The sequence below is a fragment of the Etheostoma spectabile genome, chromosome 1 (genome assembly GCF_008692095.1).
Source record: "Etheostoma spectabile isolate EspeVRDwgs_2016 chromosome 1, UIUC_Espe_1.0, whole genome shotgun sequence".
Lineage (NCBI taxonomy): Eukaryota > Metazoa > Chordata > Actinopteri > Perciformes > Percidae > Etheostoma > Etheostoma spectabile.
The window spans coordinates 7,621,373-7,648,333 of record NC_045733.1 but is presented as its reverse complement, the minus strand read 5'-3'; the positions used below and the strand labels follow the sequence as shown (position 1 = coordinate 7,648,333).

General features: G+C 38.9%; 1 protein-coding gene across 1 annotated transcript in view; it reads right to left on the bottom strand.

The window, feature by feature from the left end:
* Positions 1 to 26,961, bottom strand: part of sbf2 (SET binding factor 2) — a 97,595-nt gene that overhangs the window by 56,345 nt on the left and 14,289 nt on the right. The window contains exons 2-3 of the mRNA XM_032519925.1: positions 20,285 to 20,370; positions 264 to 401 (exon numbers count right to left, since the gene is read on the bottom strand). Of these exons, the coding sequence (XP_032375816.1) occupies positions 264 to 401; positions 20,285 to 20,370 (224 nt within the window). The remainder of the gene's footprint in view (positions 1 to 263; positions 402 to 20,284; positions 20,371 to 26,961) is intronic.

Genomic DNA, 26,961 nt, shown 5'->3' with positions numbered 1-26,961 from the left:
TTCTTTGGGTTCTTTATCGATCCGTTTCCCTCCCTTGGTAGAATTAATTTCTTTTATTTCAAAGATAGGCTACCTAAGTAATAATTTTACGGTAAAATAACTTGTGTTGAATTTGTGATTTCTTTGACTAAAGATTTCTATTTATATCATCAAACTTGTTGACAAAACCACTTAGCTTTATGCAAATGATTGTGCAATGATGTCACAAACATGCAAATGAGCGAATGACGTCATGTGTACGTATGTGTGCGTTTTAGCCTTACCTGCAGATTGACCTCAGCCTCATGGAAAGTGAGGCAGGAGCAGTAGTGTCGGTCTGAATCGATATCCGTCAGCACAACGGTGAAGAAGGTGGGGGCTTTCCTATCCCTGGACAGCTTCCAACCTCCAGGCTGGCAGAACTGAAAAGATATTAAACAGAATACCATTACATGAGAATATCATAGAGGCAATAGAGCATAGAGCAATTCACAAAACATGGTAAGATAAACACACAGTGTTACTGTGACTTAAGCTATAATCATGTGAGAGACAACATTTTTAGTGTGATTCTCATGGCATTGAGATTTAAAGTGGTTTAAAAGCTCAGTGGTTATTTTGTCCCCTAAGACTTTCTGTTGGTAACCCATTCAAACCTTAAATCAGTGGTTCACAAACTGGGGGGTGCGCCCTTCAGAAACCGTTTTGGAACCACTGCTATTCTACTTTGGCTAGTCTAATCCTAATGCCCCCATAGAGAGCATAGACAGGATGTCCTGTTTCAGTCTAGCAATTACATCTGCTCTTTAGAGCAGGAAGTGGCATGTTAAGTATTTTTTTTTCCTTAAAAATCGTCAGCAAAGGTGCCAGGCAAACTGTCTGATCATTAGAGGAAACATTTTAAACAAGTTGGAAAAATGGAAAGATACTCAAATTCTGCAACGTGATTACACTTTAGTACAGACTACAGATTAAATTATGGTTATAACTGAGTCAACGTGTACTTATCCTACTGTAACAATTGGAAGTTATGTCAAGTCAATTTTATTTATATACCCTAATATCACAAAATCACAAATTTGATACAAGGGACTCTACAATTTGTACAGCATACAACACCCGTTGTGCTTTGACAAAACAGGGAAATAATTGAAGAACCCTCAGGAAAAGAAACACAGGCACCCTCTCGCTGGACGAAAAGACAAGTAATAAATGTGTGTCCAGGAAAATCAACAGAATAAAATTACAGTATAACATGTAAAAACTTTATTCATCCCCAATTGTATTCTGATTGTCTGGATTAAACATTTGTCCCAAACTTATTAGCTGAGCTTTGCATACAAGTGAGTGAGTAAAGCAGACTTTTATTTTGAAGTATTATGATTCTCCCTAAGTAAGTCAAGTTCTTCCTAAAACTTCTTGGAAAAACCTATTAATCATATTTTGAAACACTGTTTATTGAATATTTAAAAAGCACACAAATCAAAAAATGTTGATGCATGACAAAACAGAGCCATTTATAGCAAATTGTGGGCACTTAGCTCCGAATGACTGTTAACATAATAAAAAGCACATCAAACAGGTTTAAAGTCACAAAGGACCAGTATTAGTCATAACCAATCCTGACAAAACATCTGCAAAGTGTAGAAAACACAAGCTTTTTCCTGATACTGTGTTTTCAATTTTGATATAGTTTCAGATATTTCCTCATGTCACCAACAGAACGGACAAAAATGTTGCTTCATATAAACACTCGACTCTACAAGCCAATAATAAAACCACCCACTAAAACATGGGTTCAAAAAGCAAAATTAATAACTACCATCTCAAAACAAGAAGGCGTTCATAATGGGGGTGGAGAAATGAATTCATTATTATTTGAGCGACAGCAAAGAGACAAAATATGGGAGGCAGGCAGGCATTTGGTCATAGAGACGAGTGTTTGTGTCTTGTCTCGCTCTGTTTTTGCTGCAGACCCAACTGGCCCTGGCTCTGAAAACGGTGTTTAGACTGCTCCTCAGGGGTTAGACAGGGGATCACCAAACACATGGAGGAAGAGAGAGAAGACTGGGTGAAGGAGGGGCGGGTGAGGGCAAAAACAGATGGATTGATGAATAGATGATCATCTGTGTAGCCAAAGATAAATATACTGGCCAGGTAGTGTCTCTTGGGCAGAAAAATAAGCCAAGTAGAGAGAAGTAGAAGGAGACTAAGTGAGGAAGAAAGGAAAAAGAGAGAGGGGATTTGACTTGTTAACCCTGGAGGTTCAAACCACGATGCCACCTTCTTCCAGCAGATACAATAGCTCGCAGGAAATCTGTTTTACCTGCTTTGTGGTGAGGGGTGTGTATGTGTGTGTGTGTGTGTGTGTGTGTGTGTGTGTGTGTGTGTGTGTGTGTGGTGTGTGTGTTGTGTGTGTGTGTGTGTGTGTGTGTGTGTGTGTGTTGGTACACACTCGGGCCAGACATGACTCAAGGACAATTGCAGATAATTGTGATCCTGTCCTCAACTATTCCAACTATGCCATTTATTGTTGTCAAAAAAGAGAAACACCTTAGGGACTGCATAGCTCCGTAGAGCACAGGAGATATGACATCCTCTGTGTGTGTGTATGATGTGTTTCTGTGTGTGTGTATGCATGTCTGAAAGTGGGATTGACTGTAAGGAAGAGCACCATGCAAGCTTTATGCACATAGAGGTGCAATTAATTGACTTTCCTGATATTAAATCAGTGTTTCCTTTAAGCGGTTATCTCGCCTGTAGGTCTACAGAGCAACACTTAAGGGCTGGCGCAAGTTCAAAGACACTTTAGGGAGTTCAGTGTTTAGTAAACTTCACTTTATTCAGGGACCATTGCAGCCATCCAGCAGAGATGGCGAAAGTACTCATTTCTCGTAAGTAAATATATTTGTGCTAAAAAATACTCTGGTAAAAGTGGAAGTACTGATTTAACTTCTTTACTCAAGTAAAAGTAAGAAAGTACAGGCTTGGAAATTTAATTAAAGTATAATAGTAAAAGTAGCCGTGCGAATGACTTCAGTGGACATGGAAAAAAGGCTCCTTACATGCCATTACCTACATTTTAAATGGATGTATGCCAATAGGCTTAAAACATCCAATACAAGATTATGACGATTGTGACAGAGACTGGGACTCCAGGTTATTCTGACTGAGTAGTAAGATATGAATTCAGTTGTGATGCTGTGAGAGTTCACAGATCCAGTTTCTCTTTTTTAATCTTCCTCTTAACATTTAAAGGAATCTACATGTACTATGTGCGTGCTCAAATATGGCTTTTGGAAAGAAAATAAAGGATAAAATATGAATTACTAAACAGACATTAATTAAGATGTTTTGCCAAGAGTCATTCTTGATGCTTACTATCTCAAACATCTCTCTCACATAAGGCCGAGGATGATTGGGAATGTCTTGCTGCTTGTCTGCTGGATCTCTGGGATCTCCGTTTTCTTCATTTTCAATCATGTCGCCGTCCATACTACTATGTGCTAACGTTAGCGCTATCAAGCCGCAATGATTTGCTGCGAATGAATGCCGCCAAATCTGTTGAGTCGGCTTAGTTTTGCGTCAAGTGCAAAGTACAGTATAGTCCCATCCAATTAGATTGAATATGGTATTGATGACGCAGACAATAATAGCACTAACTCCAGTAAAATGATTTGAAGCTGATTCTGATTTCCAACGTTGCACCAGGTGTGTATGTTAAAACACGGAGGAAACAACTTCTCACTAGCTCACCAAGTTTCCATCCACTTGTCGATAAAATTATCGGAAGTTTAGTAAAAAAAAATTAATGTGAATAAAGCTGGTGAAACTAATCCTAACCCTAACAGGTGAAGAAAAAACAACAAAATCACTAGCTAACTAACTTTAAATGTGCAAGAACTATAGACCAATACAATAGGCTTAAATTAACTGACAACATAAGTTATACGACTTACAGTCCTCATGGGCTCACACTCACAATCTCAACTGATTATACTCCAACGGGACAGTTAGTCTTTTTCTTTTCTCTCACTTTTTTCTCCGCGTGGCACGCGCCCGCTTGCGGAGTGAGACGCGTGTCCGCGCTATTCTCCGACATGAAAACCTCTTGTACAAAAGTAAAGTAATGAGCCAATTTTGTAAAATATAAGGAGTAGAAAGTACCAATATTTGTGTTAAAATGTAAAAACTAAAACTAAAAAAATCGCCACAAAAAAGTAAAGTAAAAATATCAGAAAAATCTACCTGAGTACAGTAACTTAGCATTTGTACTTCGTTACTTCCCATCTCTGCCATCCAGGCAGACTACTGACATCATTTTACATACAAGTTATGGCTGACTAACTAAAAAAGTAATGATTGTCTCGCTTAAATGTTGTAGCTTGATCCAAGGGGGCAGTTCAATGAAATGAATAGGAAAAACATATTTTCATGCAACATTATCTGCTTATGATTCATTTGGAGTTGAAATGTCTACAGCAAGTAAGCATGCATCCTACACAAAAGTGTTCATAGAGTATGATGTTGGCTTGTGGATAAACTATTTGAAGCAGATTGAATGTCTTGATGATTTCAGAATCTGCCCTGCTTTTTCTTGCAAAAGCAAAGAAACCTCTGGAGCTTTCTGCAAATGTTGTTTATGATTAAATATTTAACAATGCACAATTGTGTGTAAACAGAGAAAACATGCTTCCATTTGTTCAAACATCCAACTTGAAAAACTTTGTAATTTGCAAATTAGTCAAACACAGAACGCAAGTGAACGCAAACACACGGCTAGTCATAGAAGGCAGAATGGATAACGATGTGATGTTTAAGATTTAAAAAGAATAATACAGTGTGGAAGCAAAAGTCATTCCATCAAAAATGGCCAAAAAGTCTTTGGGGTCTTTTTTATTCTGTAAATGTCTGTCCTGCTGTGCTACATTTGGCAACAACAAACAGTGAATGACAATGGACAGTTTATCAGCTTGCAGCAGAGCTGAGGGAACAGCAAGACAAACCACTGACTGACAAGCTGTATTGTTTTTTACATTCAGCTATAGCATGACAGAAAACCACTGCAGTGCAACAGGTGTAAAGGTCACCACGTAGGAAACAGCCTTTATACAGCACACCCACACACAACATGTCCTATTCCCAAATTAGACCGTAGTCAAGTGACAAAGGACACACTTGCTGTATTAATGTCAAAGCCGAGTAAACTGCTGCCCTCCAGCTAAACCCTCTGCTTCCCATCATGTGCTGCAGCCTGGTATGACTGACTCCCACCCGACTGCAATATTCACCTATGCAGCCAGTGACACTGGATCTGCAGTCTGACCTGCTAAGCATCGTCACAGCAGAGCGGAGTGCTGAAAGAGCAGCACCCATCAAAAAGAAAAACCATCAACACACAGAGGCTTTGCCTGATCAGGACATGGCTGCATTCTTATACTGTGACAAGACATTAAAGCCTGGTCAGGCCAGATCTAACTTAGGCAGCAGCCATTACTAAAGATGACTCAGGACAAAGAGACAGACAGTATGGTATCTGCCTTTTAGAGTCAGCTTGGTCTTTCACTGGTATGATAAAACTAAAACACGACTGGGAATGGGTTTATGGTGTTTTTGTTATAATCCCAACATTTGAGTATCCCGTACTTGGGGAATACAAACAGACTTCGAAGGGTCATGAAACCTCTAAAGAGTTCCCGTTACCAAAAAGTTAGCTAAATCCCGCAAATCCTTTGGAGAGGGACTTATTTCATAATTTGGTTGAAGTCAGGCACCAAAGTTGGTCCATGTTTTCTCTCCACAATAAAATGTGTGTAGACTAGGCTGTCTCCTTGGATCTGAGCATTAGCACATATGACCTAAACTAAAGGAGAGTAAAAAGAAAACACTTTCCACACTCCCCTGACTACAAAGAACAACTTTGTTTTTTGCACTGTAGCTACTTTATACACTTACAGACTAGTTTTTTCCTCTTATTTTTTTACCTGTGAGCAACTGCAAATTAACAATTTCACTGAGGTTACCAATAAAATATTCTGATTTTTTGTTGTATGGAACGAAGAGGAATCTGGGGAAATGGTTGTGAGAAAAATGTAGGCCAGCATTCATGAAATAAATAACATTAAAACATTAACAATACACAAGATACAAACAACTGCAAACCTAAAAATACATTGTGAAATAAGTAAATATGACAATCTCAAATGTTAGAGAAGGAAAATATGACATAAAAAAAATCAAAATGATCCTATAATCATCCAAACCTCCAGACAATACTAGTGAACTATAGACCGAGCCTGAATTTGAAGTTACTGCCAAGACAATGTGGTACGGAAAACTTAGCAACAGATGTGCACTACACAGAGCATTTCAATCACCCTTTTCCTTGTTCTTTCCCCATTCAGTTGAAATAGTCGCATGCCAGGAAGACAACACAATGACGGAAAGTGAGGAGCGTGGTGTCAGAGGGTAGAAAAGGACTGGCCAGGGGTGAGAAGGTCAACGGCGTGCTGCCTGCCCAGAACTCCTGCTTTATGAGGTATTCAGGATGAGCAGGGGACAAAACAACACAGACAAGCAAGTGGTTTGGCGCACAAACAGCCCCCCCCCCTTAGCTCAAGGTTAGCATGATAAATACAAGAAGGAAAGTGGTCAACAAAATGACCATAATAGCAATGTTATCAAAGTAATATTTATTTAATTTACTGCTCCAAATGCACAGTGCTGCGCTAAGGTGGCATCTCCTTTCCACTTCCATTACTCAACTCTGCTTCCCCACCATCACCAACTTCTGGTTTCCCTTTGCTGTTACGCAATACACTGCACATATGGTTCATTTTTCAGATATTTTTAGATGACTATGATAAACCACAATAATAAAAAAAATGTCTAGTCAAGCACAGAAGAGTCATCTAGCAAATATTGCAAACTATACTGTACATAGAGTTTCAAGCTTCATAAATACCATATGTGTAGGAAATGTAACACCTGAAACAAGATGCAGTTTAAGTTTAAATGTAAAGGGTTTTTTGTCACAAAGAACATTCTGCTGAACCCCCAACATCCCTTGGGAAGATTTGTTTACTTCAGGGTGAATACTTGGGTGCATTTCAAAACACAGCATAAATTAGAAACATACAGCCAGCTCACAATATGCAACTTGGAGACAGAAATGTATAAAGAGACAAATAAAAAAGGGTCCTAAAGAGAATCACATATTCCTTTGCTTAAACCCATACCCTTTCAGATGAATTCTCTCAAATTTACTACTTAAGATAAACCTGAGGTGAATGTGTGATGTTCACAGCTGGCATATAAGGTCCCAAACCTTAAATTGACTTTATTATGTCTTAGTTTTGTCAAAGATAGGTTAACTAACATATCTTATATATCACCATATCTTCCAAGCATAATTACTTCAGGGTGGGAATCGCTGTGAAATCTAGTCAAGAGTACAAAAATTCCCTTTCAGAATCCAATGAAAAGTCCATGGATTTTCCCCGGCACTGTTCAATAACAAGTTCTTGTGGTAAAACTGATATTACAACTACTTGAATAGTATAAAAACAAGCCTAATCTAATAAATTCTCTCATTGCTGTGACAGAATCTGTCAAAACTGAAGCAAGTAGACCAGTAAGATCAACTGTGAAAAGCTTACAGCATTATTGCAAATACTATCATAACTTCTCCAAAAGAAGGACATGATCTGTCATGTATGAGCATACCTGCTTATATACTATATCTGCATTAATCATAGCCAAGAGTTTGTCAGTACACTGTACTTTTTAATGTTACGTCAAAGCCATGTTGTAACTACAGAGTCTCACAATCCATGTGATGTTTCTTATATTAAACAGAAATCTGGCATGAGTGCAGTTGGCTTTGCACAGTAAGCCATTACGAAATTAGCGGAAGTATTCGTAAATAAGTGACACAGACTACTAAGTAAAACATGTTGCATGTGGATAACCATACTTTGTAAGCGCCAACACTTTGTGCAAGTAAAATAACAAAGTCAAGTGAGTGGCCAGCAAGGTGGATTACAAACACCAAGAGACTGTAACAACCTTTTCTGATTCTGGCATTTGTGCAATGGTGAAAAACATATGATAGTCTTACTTGTACCTGGCCATAAAGCTACACTGTGTAATAATTTCTCCCATCTAGCAGTGAAATTATAAATGACAACCAACTGAATATTACTTTCTAGCCCCTTCCATTCCCATCGCATTTAAATTCCTACAATGGCCTTGTTATTCCAAAAACTACGACTTGACCCATAAGGGTTTCTTCCAGTGTTAATAGTATAGCGATTTTGTTATTTTGGTACCATTTCATTGCTAACATCAGCTATTGGGTTCCCAAACAACTGAGAGCTAATATACTGCAAGTAAATTAGCAGCGTGGTGTGTGTGTGTGTGTGTGTGTGTGTGTGTGTGTGTGTATGTATATATATATACACACACACACACACACACACACACACACACACACACACCACACACACACACACCACACACACACCACACACACACTTGGGACTTTATTGCAGTATTTTGGTTTGTCCACTATTACATTTCTTATATCAGTTCTGATCAGTACCACATTGCCAAACATGTATTTTTTTACCTATATCAGCTGATGTAAACATGATTGTTTTTTATTTACTCTGTAAAAAGTAAACATGAAAAATCAAAACACATTTCTGAGCACATGGAGTGATGAATGAAAGAGCAAGGTAAACAGCTTTGTCCTGAGGTTGTAGATCAGTACAATGGCTGACCTGCGTCAGACTGCTGAGCTCCGGCCTTTAGAGCACAGTAAGATAATGGCTGATAATGACCTGGCTGTGGAACAGGTGCTTCCTCCACAGCCCTGTGGAGGCCCTTGATCTGTTACAGTATTCACTATAGGCCTCAGTCTCACTTCTGCCATTACTAAATGCTCCGTTAAAACCACAACAACCTTTGTTCCTCTACTGAATTTACACTAATGCAGTGCGAGGAGTAAATGTGAATCTTTGCAGTATGTGTTGGTGTGTTTGAACACAGTATATATAACAATATATACTGTGTATGATTCCCAACAAACGAACAAACTTTTTCACATAAGGCTTCACACACAAATCTCTCAAAAATGTTTTTGTCTATATATAAAGATTCCTTGCTCAACATAATAGAATGGTGACATGTCAAAATCTGCAACTTCATTATGGCCACCACTTCTTTAAAGCTTTACAGTTGACATTTGAAACTATCAAGTGAGTAATTTGCAATTTTCCTTATGAGTGGGCCTCCTTGAGCCACTACATTTCTGTTTAAGGTGGCTTAATAAATAACTGATGTCAAAGTGACTGGAAGAGGACCCAGTTTAAAAAAAAAAGGAGAGTGGTGACTCATATTGACTGTTAATGGTTTCTACTTCCTAGTCAACGTTTATTTCTTAAATGAAACATGCACAATACTACATTGCTTCTATAGCTGGTTTATTTATTATGTTTAGCAAATTTGTTACCATAAAAATAGCATCGTCAACACCTAGTGACAGACAGAGAATATAGCCATACGTATGTTTTTATTTTTGTGGTAAATACCGTAGGACTCTAAAAGCCCTGTAACCAGCCTCCAGAGACCATGCTAATCCTAAAACCCAACAGGGTTTGACAAAAAAAGCAACCAACACATACTTAAAGCCCCAAACTCATACTAGTATGGCTACAAACGTCAATGAATAACCGCAACGTAATGGATTACTGCATCATGTTATTATGCTGTCAGTGGGTAAGACTGCTCCAAAGAATTTAACTATATCTCACTTAGAATTTCAACCACCCAGCACATGTATATAAGAGTAGGAGAAGTTTAGCAGGCTGATAATACAGCACTTTGGACAATATTCTATGTCTACAATGCCAACACATAAGGAAACCATTACAACGGAAACATTGCTGACAAGTCTTGTTGAGAAAAGCTCAACACTGAGGAGTGTTGAGGAGCTCAACACTTGAAACAGGGCATGTACGTCTGCAAACATCAGACAGTGCTGGGAGTTTAAAGGCACACCAACCCGATAATTGGCCGTCGGACATTCTGGTGAGGTCGGGCAAATCTCTTCACCGAAAGATATTGAATATATGGCGGTAGTCATTATGTTGATTCATATACATTTAAATATGTGGGCGTAAGAATCCAAGTTATGTCACCAGCCATTGGCCCTGGTGTCAGCAGCAGTCAATTTTAGTTCACTAGAAACAGTGAAATACACAAGTAGCCAGTTAGAGAGATGTCTAGAGCCAGTGAGCTCTTAGAAGGGATGGAAGAAATGTAGAGGATAACTGGAGCATCCGAAAACTTTGCTCTTGGAGCAGTTAAAGGAGAATTTCGGTCGATTCCAACACGTAGCTCTGTTTGTAAATTTGGAGTACTGTCAGTAGTGAGAAAAATGTCATTAAAAGTGCCCCCCCCATGTGCAGTGATTCCTTCTGAGTGAACACAGTGAATCTGACTGCTGTAGATGTGAAAGAAATGAATATACCATATAGGCTACATCAGTACAACTGGATGGGGGCACAGAAACACTAAATATAAATAAATATTAAATAGTTCTGCTGCACTTCTAAGAATGTATGGACAAGGCTGTGAAAGGACTGTCAGATACATGTAAAGCAGACGATAAAGCCGCACCAAATCTACCAAAACAAAGGCAAGAAAATACGCAGTGGTGACCACATTTCAATCTAAGGAGCCAACTGACTATCCCTTTATGTAAAAACAGCCGATTCTCTCCCTATACCCTCTCTCTCTCAATCTCTGTCGCTCTCTCACACAAATAAAATGAAAAAAAAAAAAATCTACACGCACAAAGTGTAAACAGAGGTAAGTAAGTTAAAACAACACAAAAGATTGTGTTGTACCTTAAAAGGTGCTCTAAACAATGTTTGGTAACGGCACTTCTTATTGACATTCAAAGTATTTTCAAACAAAACAAGCCCCTCCCTCCTCCTCATCCCGTCCCCTCTCCCTCCCTTCTCTGCTTCCACGTACTCCCACCTGCAAATCCTTCTTGCCGGTTATTGGCTGGAACGCTGGAAGACTGTTTGTGTATCTTTTGAGGTGCAGATTGGCACAGATTATTTTTGTTTTTCACGTTTTTTTTTTTACAGTGTGTTCAGGGGACAGGCAGCTCACGGATAGTGAGAAGATGTTTTCTGTATGTGACAAAAAATGTTGTAGCCTAAAAAAACGTGTGACATTGTGTGTGTGACTTCTGCATTTAATTTGCAACCCCCTATCGGCAATAACCGGACTATACATGTTTGCCAGATTGGGTAATGGATCTGTAGTTCAAATGAGACAATAACGCTTCCAACCTGTAGCGGGAACGAAGAGGAAAAATGCTTCAGTGTTGCTTTAAGTATAACTAATAAACACAAAGACCATATATACTTCACTCTCTCTCCCATAGGGAGACACACGCAGTTGACAGATGCAATGGCATCAAGCTATAGATAGAGGAACACAGAACAAACATGCAACAGCAGCGTGAAAAATGACACTTGGGGGTGCCTGGATAGCTCACCTGGTAGAGTGTGTGCCCCATGTACAAATGCTCAGTCCTTGTTGCAACGGCCGCAGGTTTGACGCCAACCTGAGGGCCTTAGCTGCATGTCATCCCCCCCCCCCCTCCCCTTTCACATCTTCAGCTGTCCTATATAATAAAGGCCTAAAATAAAAAAATGACACTTGAACCCCATGTATAAACAGGAACATTGCGGCCTCATAAAATAGGTTGCCTTTCTGAGTGCATGGCTGACAAGGAGGGGGGTGTGGCATCACGATGGAGAGCAACCATTGTGCTAATAAGAGCTGCGCAATATAATGATATTATATCGATATCGTGATATGAGACTAGATATTGTCTTTGATTTTGGATATCATAATATGACATAAGTGTTGTCTTTTCCTGGTTTTAAAGGCTGCATTACAGTAAAGTGATGTCATTTTCTGAAATTACCAGACTGTTCCAGCTGTTCTATTGTTTACGGCACCGTAGTTAAGTGAAAGTAGGTCAAGTTGTAATTTACTGCCCCTACCAGCGGCAGCATGTTATACTGTCTATTTACAGAGGGCATTTAAATGTACAGTATGTCTGAACGTTTCTATGTTAACTGTTAGCCCACAGTAGTAGTAGTAGTAATAATAATAATCCTAGTAGGGAACCAACCCGGACGACAGTATCATTGTTCATCATAATGTTTTACTGTAAACATTGTTAACTGCCAAATTAGGGGACATCGCCCAACCCTACTTAAATATCTTGTTGTGACAAACTTACAGTAAACTGATTTTTTCCCCCGCAATTAATGGAAATTAGGCTTCTTTTACTCTGCGCACGCTATACACCGAGGGGCTACTTGTAATCTGGTATTTGTGTGATGCACTGCCATTCAAAAAATCTGACCTACCACCATCATCCTCATCATCATAATAATGTAAGTAAGGAGCAAAAAAGAAGCCTCCTTATTGGTGTGTAATATGCAAAGAAACATTCAATTCCCAAAACAACTACATATAAACAATAAATCATCAATACAGAAAGCTTCTACTGTACTTCATATAAGGGTACGAATATGTTTGATCGCCAGCATACTGTGGCTTATACTCATCCTGTGTATTCCCATTTCCTGGTGAGCTCACAGTGATTTTCAGCATGTCCTCATTGCTTGACAGCTCCAGCTTTGTTTCCTGATGTGTTTAGCTTCACTGGCACACGAAGCATTGATTACTCATGTGTGGATCTTCCTGACAAACACATGATCCCATTCTCCCTCTGGCTGGAACGGCATCCTGCTATCTGGAATGCACTGTTTAGTTTTTCTCTCATAGTTTTACAAACATCATAAGAACGACGTGCCGTGTGACATGTCAAGTTATGGTCACTTGAGGCAATCGATCAAGTGATACAATTAGGCTACATTCTTTCATATGTCTGTGGTTTGGAACAGAGCCTGAAACTGACTAACCAAGGCTGCTGATTATGAACAATGCCATTAAACTTTGTCATGATTTGCTTATTAAATCTGCTCAGAGAACAAGGCCAGATGAATAAGCCCTCGCAGCAAAAAGGGGGATTTTTTTCTCAAGTGAATTGAACCAAGTCCAGAGGCTTAGGTCATACTGAAGTCCTAATGTATTCTTTTTCTGAATATATTTAAAAAAAAATTATTTAAATTTCCAGCAGTCATATCTGTTATCCAGCAGTTTACAAATTTTCTGAATACCTTCAGCATCCTTCCCAGTAGTGCCGAGCCATTCCTCATTAAAGCAGGGATCAAGATGTCAAAGTTCTAGACAGTTCTAGAAAAATGACACAAGTGTTTACAGTCTGGTAAGGTCAGGTCAAATTCCTTTATCAGAGGAAGTTGGGACCCAAGAGGACTTTTTTTTTTTAATTTCATGTGTACAAAAGTATGAATGTAAGCTTTTATTACATACAGCACGCAATTACAGTAAAATCAATTTTATGTATTTACCAGGGCTATCAAAAATGATCGTGATAATGAGTAAAACGGAAATTCCTTTTAACGCCACTCATTTTTTGATGCATGATAAACATGCGCATGTTCTATGATTTGGCCTCAAGCTCCTCTGTAGTCTGGGAAATAAGATAACGATGCAGCGATGACGTCAGAAGTGGAAAGGTTACCTCCTCTTTCTCGGTTTTGCCCAGCCAGAGAATTTGGTCCGCCCATGAGAAAGAGAGAGACATCATGCCACATATGTACCTAGATGTCGCCTTGGATACTGCTGACGTGATGGTCTGCAAATGCGTCAATAAAGCCGCCATCTTGGCACAGGGGAGCCACTCCTCTTTATTCATCAACGCCAAAGCAGGCAAAGGTCTAAATCTGTTTTTTGAAAATAAAGAGACTAATTAATGTGTTAATACAAAGAATATTTATTATAATCAGTTCACAGATCGGAGTCCAAACGGAAACGTCACACTTCTGAACTAAGAGTTTCTGCTTCAAAGTTTAAACAGATTGAAATGTCCAGGCTCACTCCTCCACTATTTATTCATTTATTTCTGCATGTATTTATTTAACAAGACTGAAAGTCCCGTTTTGGCATCCACAGTCCGAGTCCCGCCAGACTCCCTTTAGGAAACCTGTCATTTAAACTTCAGCAGGCTGTGACAGTCCGCTCCGCTCAGTCCTGGTTCTGGTTCTCCCGGACTTTCCTTCCCTTCAGCAGGCCCAGCAGTATGGCCTGGGCCTCCAGCTGCGTGGTGTTGGTTTTGGCTCCCAGGAAGCGGGCAGTGAGCTCCAGATCCTGAAGCCGCAGACAGACTCTGCTGCCCCTCTGTAGCTTCTATCCGTCCACCGGCCAACGCAGTGGAACTTCCGCCGATCGACGTACAGGTCGTCCTAGACTAAATGGAAGATCTTCCCCATTTGGCCGGTCCTATCTGGATCAGCGAGGAAAGCTGTGTATAAGCAGCACAAATGTCCGGCATCTTTAGTGTTGTTCTGAATGCGAGAAGGCTTCTGACACCTGTTCAAAAATGGCGGCGGTGTTGACGCATGCTTAGGAGCCCAAGGCGACATCTAGGTACCACTGATCACCATTTTTGCAGTTATTGGGACCAGACAACTACAATTTGGGCAAAGAGTGGAGAAGTCTCTGTGGAGCTGTGCAGGGACGAGCATAAGCCACCATGTCTTAGTGTGTAGACTGACTTTCTTGTTAACCACACAAACACACACTCAAAAACCTCTCCCTTTACATTTACAGACCACGAATGTTTTGTGTTAAAACATATTGACTTTTTAATTTCAGAGTGTAAATTGCTCAAAATCAAAAGGGCAGACTTAAGAATGTAGTGGCCATAAATGGAGCTGCATCTTTACACATCCATATTGGCTTTTGTTTTTGGCCATTGGGGTGGCCCTTTGTAGAAATGTCTTTCTTTCAGTAACAATTATGGCTACGAGTATATATCCGAGTAAGCAGTGGGAGAAAAAAGCAAATGACCGGCTTGGTATGCAGTCACAGAAAACACTCCGCTTGCCTAGCTGACTGACTGGAACAGAAAACCCACACCGCATTCTGTGTGTTGGACTGGACCAGCACAGGATTACTATTGTTCATTGCTGCAGTTTCTCGCCCACAGCCACAACATTTGAGACTAGAGATAGCTCCTGTGAATATTAGGTTGGGACTCCCAAAGTGGTGTTAAACGCTGAACTGTAATCAATTAACAGCAATGTCACATAGCTTCTTTTCTTTTCAAGGTGAGATAGGGTGGTGTGGAGGATGAGGGCTATGGCAAACAGCCCTAATTTTCCATTTATGTAATCACTAGATTTAAGTTCAAGTCAACTCTATTGTCATTGTCACCACAAGTCACCTACTTTTGCCCGTCACATGACCCATTTCAGAGTAGCTCTATACAATACAATCAATCAAGGAAAACTTGCAAGTAATTGTGGAGTAAATACATTTCTCCAACCGTTGTTGGCAAAATCAGTTTTGTTTTACTTCAATTTAGTTGGTAATGATATACATTTTGAAGTAGCCATTAATTTTTCTGAAATTTATTGGAGTTTACACATTAAAAACCTATGTAATTACTACATAAACTCCCTCTGTCCGTTTACTGTATGTTATGAGGACAGTGTCTTCATACTGGAATGAGAGTTGATGGAAATGTACTAGGTGCACAACTGACCATCTACAGACCAGGCTCATCCATAACAGATGAGAATTTGAGCTGGTTCTTATCATCATCACTAGCCTGAAAAGATTAGAAACACATTTTTCCTAGCACAAGTTGTAAACGCTTTTTCTTAGTGCATTCCTCATCTGTGGTTATTTAGTTTGCTGGGGGCCTGTTGTGACCGCAAAATGCTTTTCGTGCTCAGCTTCATCCACTGTTTAATACAGATGTGTTCCTTAGTGTTTGTAAATGAGTATTTTTCTTTTTTTCATGGAGTAGAGAAAATCTGTAAATAATAATGGTTTACATACCAGCCCAAAACAGAGCCAAAATGCAAATTGCTTAGTGGGTCTGTTAAACACTATGGTGTATCTTCATTAAAGCTTCAAAGCTGGAATTTCAGTCATTTGGCTCTAGACCAGAGTTTGTCACACACACCACATAGTAGGAAAGCAAATTTCTGGAACAACCCTCTCTTTCTTGTCCTTGCTTAGTCATCTGGGCGCTTTTTCATAGAAAACTGAAGCTGGATCTTATTCAGCATGTTACCTAATATTTTATACAGTTGTTTTTTAGAAGAACAATTTTAGCAAATATGTGGGGTATTTGCCAAAAAGGACCTAGCATTAAATGCATCCTCTTGTTTCAGCTCGGTGTACTGCCTAGAATGAGAAACATCATGCCTCATGCTCTCTTTGCACTTTAAAGATTGCAGTCACTTTAGTGAGATGGAATCCAAAAACAAAACAAAAAATCACCCACACAGGCACAATAAATGGTATGCAGTTCTTAAATGACACATGGAAACACTAAGCTAATAGATTTAGCTAAACCTGCGGGAGTGTTTCTATATTTCAACTCTTTGAAACCATCACAGGATACTAGAGGGATGATGCTGAGAGAGTCGACACATCCTGGCTATTCCCTCAGAGTCATTGAAAGGTTAAAGAGCAGTGCTAGGACTTCGGCCTCATAGCAACAAAAAATTAAATCTCTAAAATTCTACTCAACACTTTTTTTTTGGAACAGACATACTTTTAATTTTTCATAGTTTCACCAGGAACACTATGCCTTGCTGTATGACACACCACCGCTTGTCTATAAACAATAACTCACAAGAGACTCTTGATGACCACCAACAGACTCAGTGAGTTACACAGGAATGTGCCTGCATGCCATTCAAACCACTCACTCAAAATGTGTCTATTTGTGCTGAAAAAAAAAGCCTCACATGTCCTAAATTGTGAATAAATAAACAAGGGTCATGGTATAATAGTACACCTCTTTGACCGTATCCGCACAGAGCCAAAGATTTCAGCTACAGCTATAATACTCTTGGATGGGATTAAAAGTTAAACAAAACCTAATTCAGTACTCATACAAAATAACTTTTTCAACCCAAGTGTGTTTACTTCTGAATCTGCAAATACTGTATAGAAATTTTGATTATATTTGCATTTCTACAAAAGGATCCTGTCATAGGAAAAAAAGACCTCATCTAAACATGAAATGTGAGAAATGCCTGTTTAGATTTATTCTTTTCATTTGTATTGGCTTAGTGTAAAACTCAAAATTTACGGATCAGTAGAATTAAACATCACCAAAAGCAGACAATGTGGACTGTATAACCAATATAAACTAACATAGCCTAAGCTGGTTTGAAATAAAGTAAACAATATGTTGTATAAAAAGTTGTTTAACCAAGCTGTTTGTTATAAGACATTAATAGAGTAAAGAATTTGAAATAATGTACTGTTCCATATTGTTGTGCAACCATTTGCTTTTCTGTACAAAATTTGCAAATACATTTTATAGACAAATAACTGGTTAATCGAGAAGGTAATTGACAAAATAATCGACTATGAGAAAAATTGGTAGTTACAGCCTTACCGGACGTTCACACCGCCACCGACTTGAGCGTCTAAAGTTACCGTAAGTCATTCATTTTAAATGGAAGCCGGCTTCTCTCAGCTGCAAGGAACGGCAAATCTGTCGGCGTCACGTTTTGAGCACGTTGAGCGTCAATCAGAAAGTTAAAATTTTTCAACTTTATGGTAATGAGCTAAGACGCGGTTCAGTAGCAAGCAGCGGATAATGCCAAAGTACAATAGCTCTGATACTGTTGTCCATTTGATCAAATCTAAGCACTATTTTCAAAGTACTATGGTATTTTTGTATTCAGCCAAAAATCAGGTACAAAAATATTGAAAGATTTTTTTACAAGGCTAAAGGGCCCGAGGGCTGGACATTTCCCTGAGCTATTGTCAATAAGACAGATCATATTCCTGACATCAAAATACTGTGTGAAGTTTAAAAAGAATGAAGAACACAGACATCATCCTCAAGGTCCATTGATGTCATTGGCGTGCACAATTAGCCATGTTGATTCAGTACTGGTATAGAGGCGAGGCTGGTTTGTTTCCGCCAGCAGCTAAGTTTACAAGAATTTGTCTAAATTTCAAGATTCGTGGAAAACTAAGACAAACAGTTGGACTACATACAGAAAAGCGTGTCGTGATAGTCAATAAGTCAGTTATTGGTACGATAAAAATGAGCTTGATCATTTTTCGGGCCGCGATAGTTTCCACTTGCATGCTTGTTTGTTTTTCTTCTCTCTCTCTACCAAAGACACTGGATGACCACTCTCAGTTCCTTAGCGTAACGAGGAGTGAACCCTCTTGTCAGTCAATATGTCTTTGTGTGGGGAGGCGGGACTCCTGGCGGAGAGAGAGAGAGACGGGGCAAATGCAAGGCGTGGCCAAAAAAAGTGTGTGTGTGTGTGTGTCGGCCCACCCCCGCTAAGCTCCGACCTGCAGAGGAGCAGAAGAAAGTAGCTGCATCTTCGCCAAAATTAAGGCTGAAAACAGAACTATTTGGGTACAAACATTTACTCGCCATGTTGCAGATAACCACGTGTCTCCACATGTCTTCCAGTTCCTGTGTTAAATATTCTTTAGAAATAGATTATTTATATTTGAAAAGGCATACCTTCATTATTAAGCCATTATCATTATATTAGATGAAAATGGTCTCAGAACGGCAATATTATTGTTTATCACAATAATTTCTGGGACACTTTATCATTCCGTAAAATTTGATATTGTAACAGGCCTACATACAGATAGCTTTCCTTTAAGCTTGCTATTTGCAGAGTAGCGCGCTGTGCTTGTGTAAACAGCAGCAGCAGATAAGAGACAGTTGGAGAAGATTGAAATATCGTTTTTCTACAAGTTTATGTTTGAACAAGTGTGTTGATAAAGTTCTGGCTTTTTACTCACGCCAGTTTTATTGCACTTACTGTAACAAGCATATCGTTAGTTGGGCCGTTGCTAATCTTCTCTGTATAGTGCCTATACTGTGTGTGGAGGGCGGTCATGGCTGATGATGATTGAACTGTTGTTTAACGTTAAGTGCTAGCCCCGGCCCGTGATCTTGGCCAGTGAACGCAAACATTTATAACATAATTTCCGGAGTGTCAGCTGAGTGCAGAGTGTCACCTCTCTGGAGCTCAGTAGTCCTGCAGCCGCAGACAGACACAACCGCAAGTGATTCATCTTCTTTCTTTATTTCTACTCTCACAAAGTTTATCAGGACTTTTTGTTTTTCTGTAATGGATGCAGCTTGAAATGTAGTGAAATACAATACTAATAAAAAGTAATTAAGTAAAAATAAAATTACCGATTTTTAAAAAGTTACAGTACACAAAAAACAACTTTGTAACAGTAACAATAGTAAATATAATTTGTTACTTCCACCCCTGCATATTATACAACTTGTTGGCCTTTACACCTGCTGCTGCTCTGCATCACCTGGCTGCTAAATTAGGCTATATGGCTATGACCTCCACCAAACACTAAACATACCTTCAACTGCAAAGTAGAAAACACGCAATTTGCGTGTATAGACTATTTATTTTGGCACAGCATTTACAATCATCTACAGCTATGGATCCTGTAAATTGTACCTATATTTGGATTTTTATGTGTAATATCATAATCCTTTAAATAAAAAGAGCGAGATAAATGATAGTAGGCTGGACATAATGTAAAAAGGATTCTGTGGAAAGAGGTTTCCCAACAATCATTACAATTTATCTTAACAGGAAATGCCCATTTCTGCTGCACAAGCTCCAAAGGGCAAATTTCTTTTTTTTTTTTTAAACGATTTATAGGTAAATTTCCCGTATGTTGCACAGAAACATACAACTACCAAATTAGGAAGCTGATAATGGGTAAGGGGTGTAAAGACAAAGACACTTACTAACTAGAGAAACATACAACTTGTTCACAGATGGTTTTTGCTCTCCTGTTAATATGAACAATGAAATTGTGATATTAGTCTACGCTGCAGAAAGCAAAGGCCGCAGTCACAATAATGATGCAACCATCCAGACACCAATCTGTGAATTATTCATACGTATGGGACATTTTACAATTTTCTTAATTAAATGTTTCCAATGTAGTACATTTGTATATAGAAGCAAAACAGACAACTTCCCTGTGTTTCACTTTGAATAGTGTACTTTAAATACCCAAGCAACATTGCTATGTTCAGTTTAGCTGTTTTCAGCTTATAGTTATCACTCACCATCTCCACCCCCTGAGGAAACGCCGTTCCCTCCCAGTCCTTCTTGGGGAATCGCTGAATGATCTTTCCACATCCCTCCCCTGAACCTTCAGATGAAAAAGAGAAGAAGATCTGTCAGTCAGTGCAGAGAACAGCATCACGACATGTAGAACTCTGCATGCATTTTAATAAGAGAAATATCACCAATCTTAAATAAGCCAATTAACGTATACCATATAAGCTAAACTCGGTAAACAATATGTAGAAGTGATGGATTTCTTGCATTAATAATGCAGTGATCATTAACTTATGATTTTCTCAAAAGGTTTGCATCTCAGAGTTAAGGTGTCTGACTAGTTTTTCTTTTCAGATTAATCATGATTTACAGTGAAGGACAAAGATTTAAGGATAAACAAGCACACTACTGTCTGAACAGATTTCCAGGTTTTTTTAATTTTACTCAAAAGGCAGGCATGTAAACTGAAACAAGAGACCCAAATATGTTGATAGAGAAAAATCAAATCAACTTTGACACTAAAATAAACAATCAAAAGATATAAAAAAAAGAAAGAAGCTGAATGCATCAGTGAATAAGGTAGCAGTTACTGCCAATCAATGAATGGATAAATTAAATTAAGCCCCTCCAGGAATTTGTGCTGTTGACCTTGGAATATTTAACACAAATGAAACCAACCACTGCCTTATTTGTACAAGCTTGCAATTCTGTCTTCTATTTCCCACATAGTTTCTGCAAAGAAACGGTGAAAGCATGAACAATGCTACCAAATTCTTCTAATCACTGCAGTTAATTGTTGTAACATTGAAATTCAGAACCACTGGAATGATGCTAGGTGAAACATCAGCCTCAACAAACAAACTTCATTACAAGGATCCTTTTACCCCCAAAGTTGACCTCTCAAGCACTGACTCTCAGACTCTCATAGTCTACTAAAAAAAAAAAAAAAAAAAAATAAAAAAAATCACATTTGTATCACAATTCAAGCTTTACAGATTAAAAAACAACTCATAAAATTCGCAAAAATCTATTCATATTTTTTTTGTAATGGCGTGTATACTATAACATGGGAAAAGTAGCTACATTTATAATCTGAATCTTTTTTTTTATGTAATTGAGAATCGTTTTTGAATTGAAAATGGATTTTGAATTGAATCTTCAGCCTAAAAATCAATATCAAATCATGACAATTTCTGCATCGTTCCCCCCTATAGTTTTTATACTTTAAAGGGTAAAAGGAGTTGGTGCAAATTCAGCCAATTCTGGCCACAATAACCACAAAAACTTCCTGGTACAATTAAGCGTGTCACGATTTTGATTTTAAATCGAAATCAACCAAAAGGAATTTACAATCTCTTAAAAAATTGAATAGTCAATGCTGCCACGCCCCCGAGTCAAGTCCGGTCGGCTTGCCAAGCGGAAAAAAAACACACGTGTAGCCTGCATGGATGTATTAAGAGAACTTGATTCTACCACCACTCCAGTGTAGGCGCTAATGAGCTAGATTACTACACACATAGTAGCAGAAGAAGCAGATCATACACTGATCGCACTCAGCATGAGTGAAGCAGATGAAGGAGACCCATTGACAGAACTTGAAACCCTTCCTCTTTCACTGAAGTTGCCGGTGTGGAAGTATTTTGGATTTCAAGCGAGTTATGTTGAAAACGTTTGCGTTGTCGACAAAAATGCCACAGTTAGCAAGTTCTGCTATGTGCGTGTACCATATTCTTCCACTGGCAGCACGACTAACATGGCAGTTATCCGTGCGGTATATGTTCAATTGGTCAGAAATAGTTTAAGACCCTTGTTCAGAGAAGACTATGAACATTGGTTCTTTTATTGTTTTTGTTGGTCTTGTTGTGAACTTCTGTGAAGAAGAGTGGAGCTACAAAAGAGAAACCAGATGGCAGGTTATTTTTGCTTCAATTTCCAATTGAATAAAGATATAAGTTATTGTCACATTATGTTGGTAAAAACGTTTTAAATTTGACAATGTAGTGTGGTACATTGCAAACATAGGTCAGATATTATATTGCATAAATGTCTAGTCTAAAAATGGCATAGCAACTTGTGCTTTTAAAAAAATGAATGTATAATAGTGAGAAATAGGACTACACATAGAAACTGTGAAGACAAGTGCCGATCGAGAATCAAACCGTGACCTTAGAATCAAAAATGTAATCGAATCGAGGATTTGGAGAATCGTGTCACCCTAGGTACAATCCAAGTACAATGGTGGGACTGATTAACTCAAGATGTGTGGAAAGGAATGCGGTCCAAAGTGTGAGATATGGGACTTCCACCACTAACAGAAAGAAGCTGGGGACGTGGGGCAAGAAGGACATTCTTTTATTTTGTGATAGTGCTCCGACGAGCGATCACTGGCGGAGAGACAAGAGTCAAAGTTAAACCAAAAGTGTTGGTCGTGCATATATGTACAGTATGTAATGTAACACAAAGGCAAAGGCGTACGCATTTACAGTATGTAGTTAGAGCTGAGAGAGACAGCTGGATACAGATCCATAGCAGGTGCAAGGTTGACCATCGAAAGCTTTACCAGTAAAATAACTCCCTCATAGATTTCCCTCAGGACCCGATATGGCTGGGTCTTGCAAAACTCTGAAACCTAAATTGGATGTAATATTTCATGTCAACATTAGTGCAAACACAACGCAATATGTATTTATGAGGTTGATATATGACTGCAACATTCTTGTTTAGCAATCTGGAAAGCTAATAAATGGAAAATGTATCTAATTTAAGAAAGAATTCCCTAATTTAACATGCCAAAAACAGCCTTTTAAGATCTGTTTCACAATACGCTCTCTGTCACACTGTATTGTCCAACCCCATGACTTCATCTCAACATTATTTTAAACTCCGATACACTCTTTGACAGCTCGGACACACTTTCTATTCTCAGCAAAGAGAAAATGTTCTATTAAGAGAGTAAGAGACAGAAATTGAATACATGTGGAGTATTTCATGGAAATAATTCCAAGATATATATATGGGGATTTTGTTCATAAATTCAAGACATTCTGGCTGAATACTAGCCTGGATCCGCCCTCCTACATACTTCCGCTCAATTTTTAATTTTCCTTCAGTACTCCGTCTGGGTTTGTGGTATATTTGCGGGTCTTCTCCGGTCTAATTTTTCCCTGTCCAATAAGAGGGAGTGGCTGAGAAAGATGATGTTGAGGTCACGTAACCTTTAGTGAGTTCCGTACACGCGGCAGAGAAAGAGGCGGTCCGTTGTGGCAACGCTGCCGAATATCCAGAAGTTAAAGGCTGAGCAAGAACAATCTTTGGTGAGTTTTGTAAATGGCAATGATGTTGTGGCACTCCTCCACACGGGGTTCGGGAAAAGTTTGATTTTCCAGCTCGCTCCATTAGTGGTGAAGGAGTAAGCTAAGGCTAACGCTAGCGATGCTAAGCCGATAGTTGTTGTCTCCTCCCCTCATTAGCCTGGTCCTACCAAGCAGTACTTAGGAGAGCAGAGCCAGGCTACCACAGTGGCTCTGGGCAGATCCAATAGTTTTAAACTTCAAAGTACCCGCCTTCAAGGAAGTTAACATAACGCTTCACTGTTCATATCAAACAACGCACTTCTAAAATATTGTCTGTTGGAGCTGGATGACAGCTATACTTTTGCCTTTGTTCACCTGTAGAGGCAAGCAGAGCGAGTCCAGACAGACTGGTGCTAGTGGAACACCAGTCTGTCTGACGGTTACGTGTCTTCAGGTCTTTACAGCTCCTCTAATTGAAATCACATGAGTGCTCCAAGTTCAAATATTCAACCGTGGATGAAAATAAATGACAGAATTCCTCACATACCACAAAGCTGCACTCTTGTATTAAAACAAGCCGTGCTTTCAAATACTACCCCCCTGATATCTATAAAGAACCCCACCAGCGAGGATAATAGAACCCAGGCCTGAAAAGGAACATGCTAATTTGAACATCCGCTAGCAAAATGGGAGGGGGATGAAGCCCAAAAGTCAATTTTTTTTTCTCTTTTTATTTTGTTGGCAGAAGCTATTTAAAACAACCAGAAAAAACCTGCCATAGCTCATGGCACGCGTGTGCATGTTTAAGATCATGGCTCATTTCCAGCTCAATACAGCACAACCTGTGTGTGGTACAGCTGGACAATAACTGTTTTTCAGCTTTCTGGTGAAATATGATATATATTTACATATGTATTTTTTTTTCTGAAATAGCTTCAGGGACATATTTATTAGGAACAATAAATATACGGCTAACCAGCCTTTAATAAGTGTTGTTAGACGTTTGCACAGTCCAGTACAAACACCGGGCCTCTTTTCTAAAACGTTTGTATGCATAGACTATCATAGTTAGTTCTTTTGTGAACTGTTGTGGGATTCATAAATGTTTTCTTATTACCAAAATGAGAAAACTAAATTTAACAGTTGTCGGGACCACTCGGAAACTGATACCACATATTTGTACTGAGGTTCAGGCCAGTTCTAAGTCATCATGAGACAGCTTATAAAACACAACTGTTGGAAAATATGAGTCATATATAAAATATTCCAACTGCATTAGTAGTTTCTAACCCTTTTTTTTTTTAAATCAGGTTTCCTATGAGTTTGGGTCCTGTGATTTGCTTGATATCAGATGATAATTCTTAATAGATTGCTGTGGTAATTCAGAAAACAAAAGTATTATGAATTTGGAATCAAAGCAAGCATTTTTAGGCAGGGCTGGTTCTAGGCATGAGCACGGAGAGCATGCTCCACCTGCCCCACTAACACCAGTATCCTCTCTTCACCCCAAATTAAAAATAAATAAATAAATAAATAAATAAAAAAAATAACAAACACACACACACACACCACACACACACACACCCCACACACAAAACACACACACCGTAAAAGCCAGTAAATTAGAATATTTTGAAAAACTTGATTTATTTCAGTAATTGCATTCAAAAGATGTAACTTGTACATTATATTTATTCATTGCACACAGACTGATGCATTCAAATGTTTATTTCATTTAATTTTGATGATTTGAAGTGGCAACAAATGAAAATCCAAAATTCCGTGTGTCACAAAATTAGAATATTACTTAAGGCTAATACAAAAAAGGGAGTTTTTAGAAATGTTGGCCAACTGAAAAGTATGAAAATGAAAAATATGAGCATGTACAATACTCAATACTTGGTTGGAGCTCCTTTTGCCTCAATTACTGCATTAATGCGGCGTGGCATGGAGTCGATGAGTTTCTGGCACTGCTCAGGTGTTATGAGAGCCCAGGTTGCTCTGATAGTGGCCTTCAACTCTTCTGCGTTTTTGGGTCTGGCATTCTGCATCTTCCTTTTCACAATACCCCACAGATTTTCTATGGGGCTAAGGTCAGGGGAGTTGGCTGGCCAATTTAGAACAGAAATACCATGGTCCGTAAACCAGGCACGGGTAGATTTTGCGCTGTGTGCAGGCGCCAAGTCCTGTTGGAACCTGAAATCTCCATCTCCATAGAGCAGGTCAGCAGCAGGAAGCATGAAGTGCTCTAAAACTTGCTGGTAGACGGCTGCGTTGACCCTGGATCTCAGGAAACAGAGTGGACCGACACCAGCAGATGACATGGCACCCCAAACCATCACTGATGGTGGAAACTTTACACTAGACTTCAGGCAACGTGGATCCTGTGCCTCTCCTGTCTTCCTCCAGACTCTGGGACCTCGATTTCCAAAGGAAATGCAAAATTTGCTTTCGTCAGAAAACATGACTTTGGACCACTCAGCAGCAGTCCAGCTCTTTTTTTCCTTAGCCCAGGTGAGACGCTTTTCGCGCTGTTTCTTGGTCAACAGTGGCTTGACACGAGGTATGCGGCAGTTGAAACCCATGTCTTTCAAGCGTCTCTTGGTGGTGGATCTTGAAGCACTGACTCCAGCAGCTGTCCACTCCTTGTGAATCTCCCCCACATTTTTGAATGGGTTTTTTTTCACAATCTTGACTAGGGCACGGTGATCCCTATCGCTTGTACACTTTTTCTGACCACAGTTTTTCCTTCCCTTTGCCTCTCTATTAATGTGTTTGGACACAGAGCTCTGAGAACAGCCAGCCTCTTCAGCAATAACCTTTTGTGTCTTTCCCTCCATGTGCAATGTGTCGATGGTCGCCTTTTGGACAGCTGTCAAATCTGAAGTCTTCCCCATGTTTGTGTAGGCTTCAGAACTGGACTGAGAGACCATTTAAAGCCCTTTGCAGGTGTTTTGAGTTAATCAGCTGATTAGTTTGTGGCACCAGGTGTCTTCAAAATTTAACCCTTACACAATATTCTAATTTTGTGACACACGGAATTTTGGATTTTCATTTGTTGCCACTTCAAATCATCAAAATTAAATGAAATAAACATTTGAATGCATCATTCTGTGTGCAATGAATAAATATAATGTACAAGTTACACCTTTTGAATGCAATTACTGAAATAAATCAAGTTTTTCAAAATATTCTACTTTACTGTCTTTTATTATATATATATATAATATTATATATATATATATATATATATATATATTAATTAATCTCCAAAAGGCATCAAATGACTGATTGGACATTAGTATAATATGTTACAAAAATTTAGATTTTATTTCCATAATTTACGCTTTCAAAATAACTAAAAACAAAAAAATGGTGTCTGTAAAATG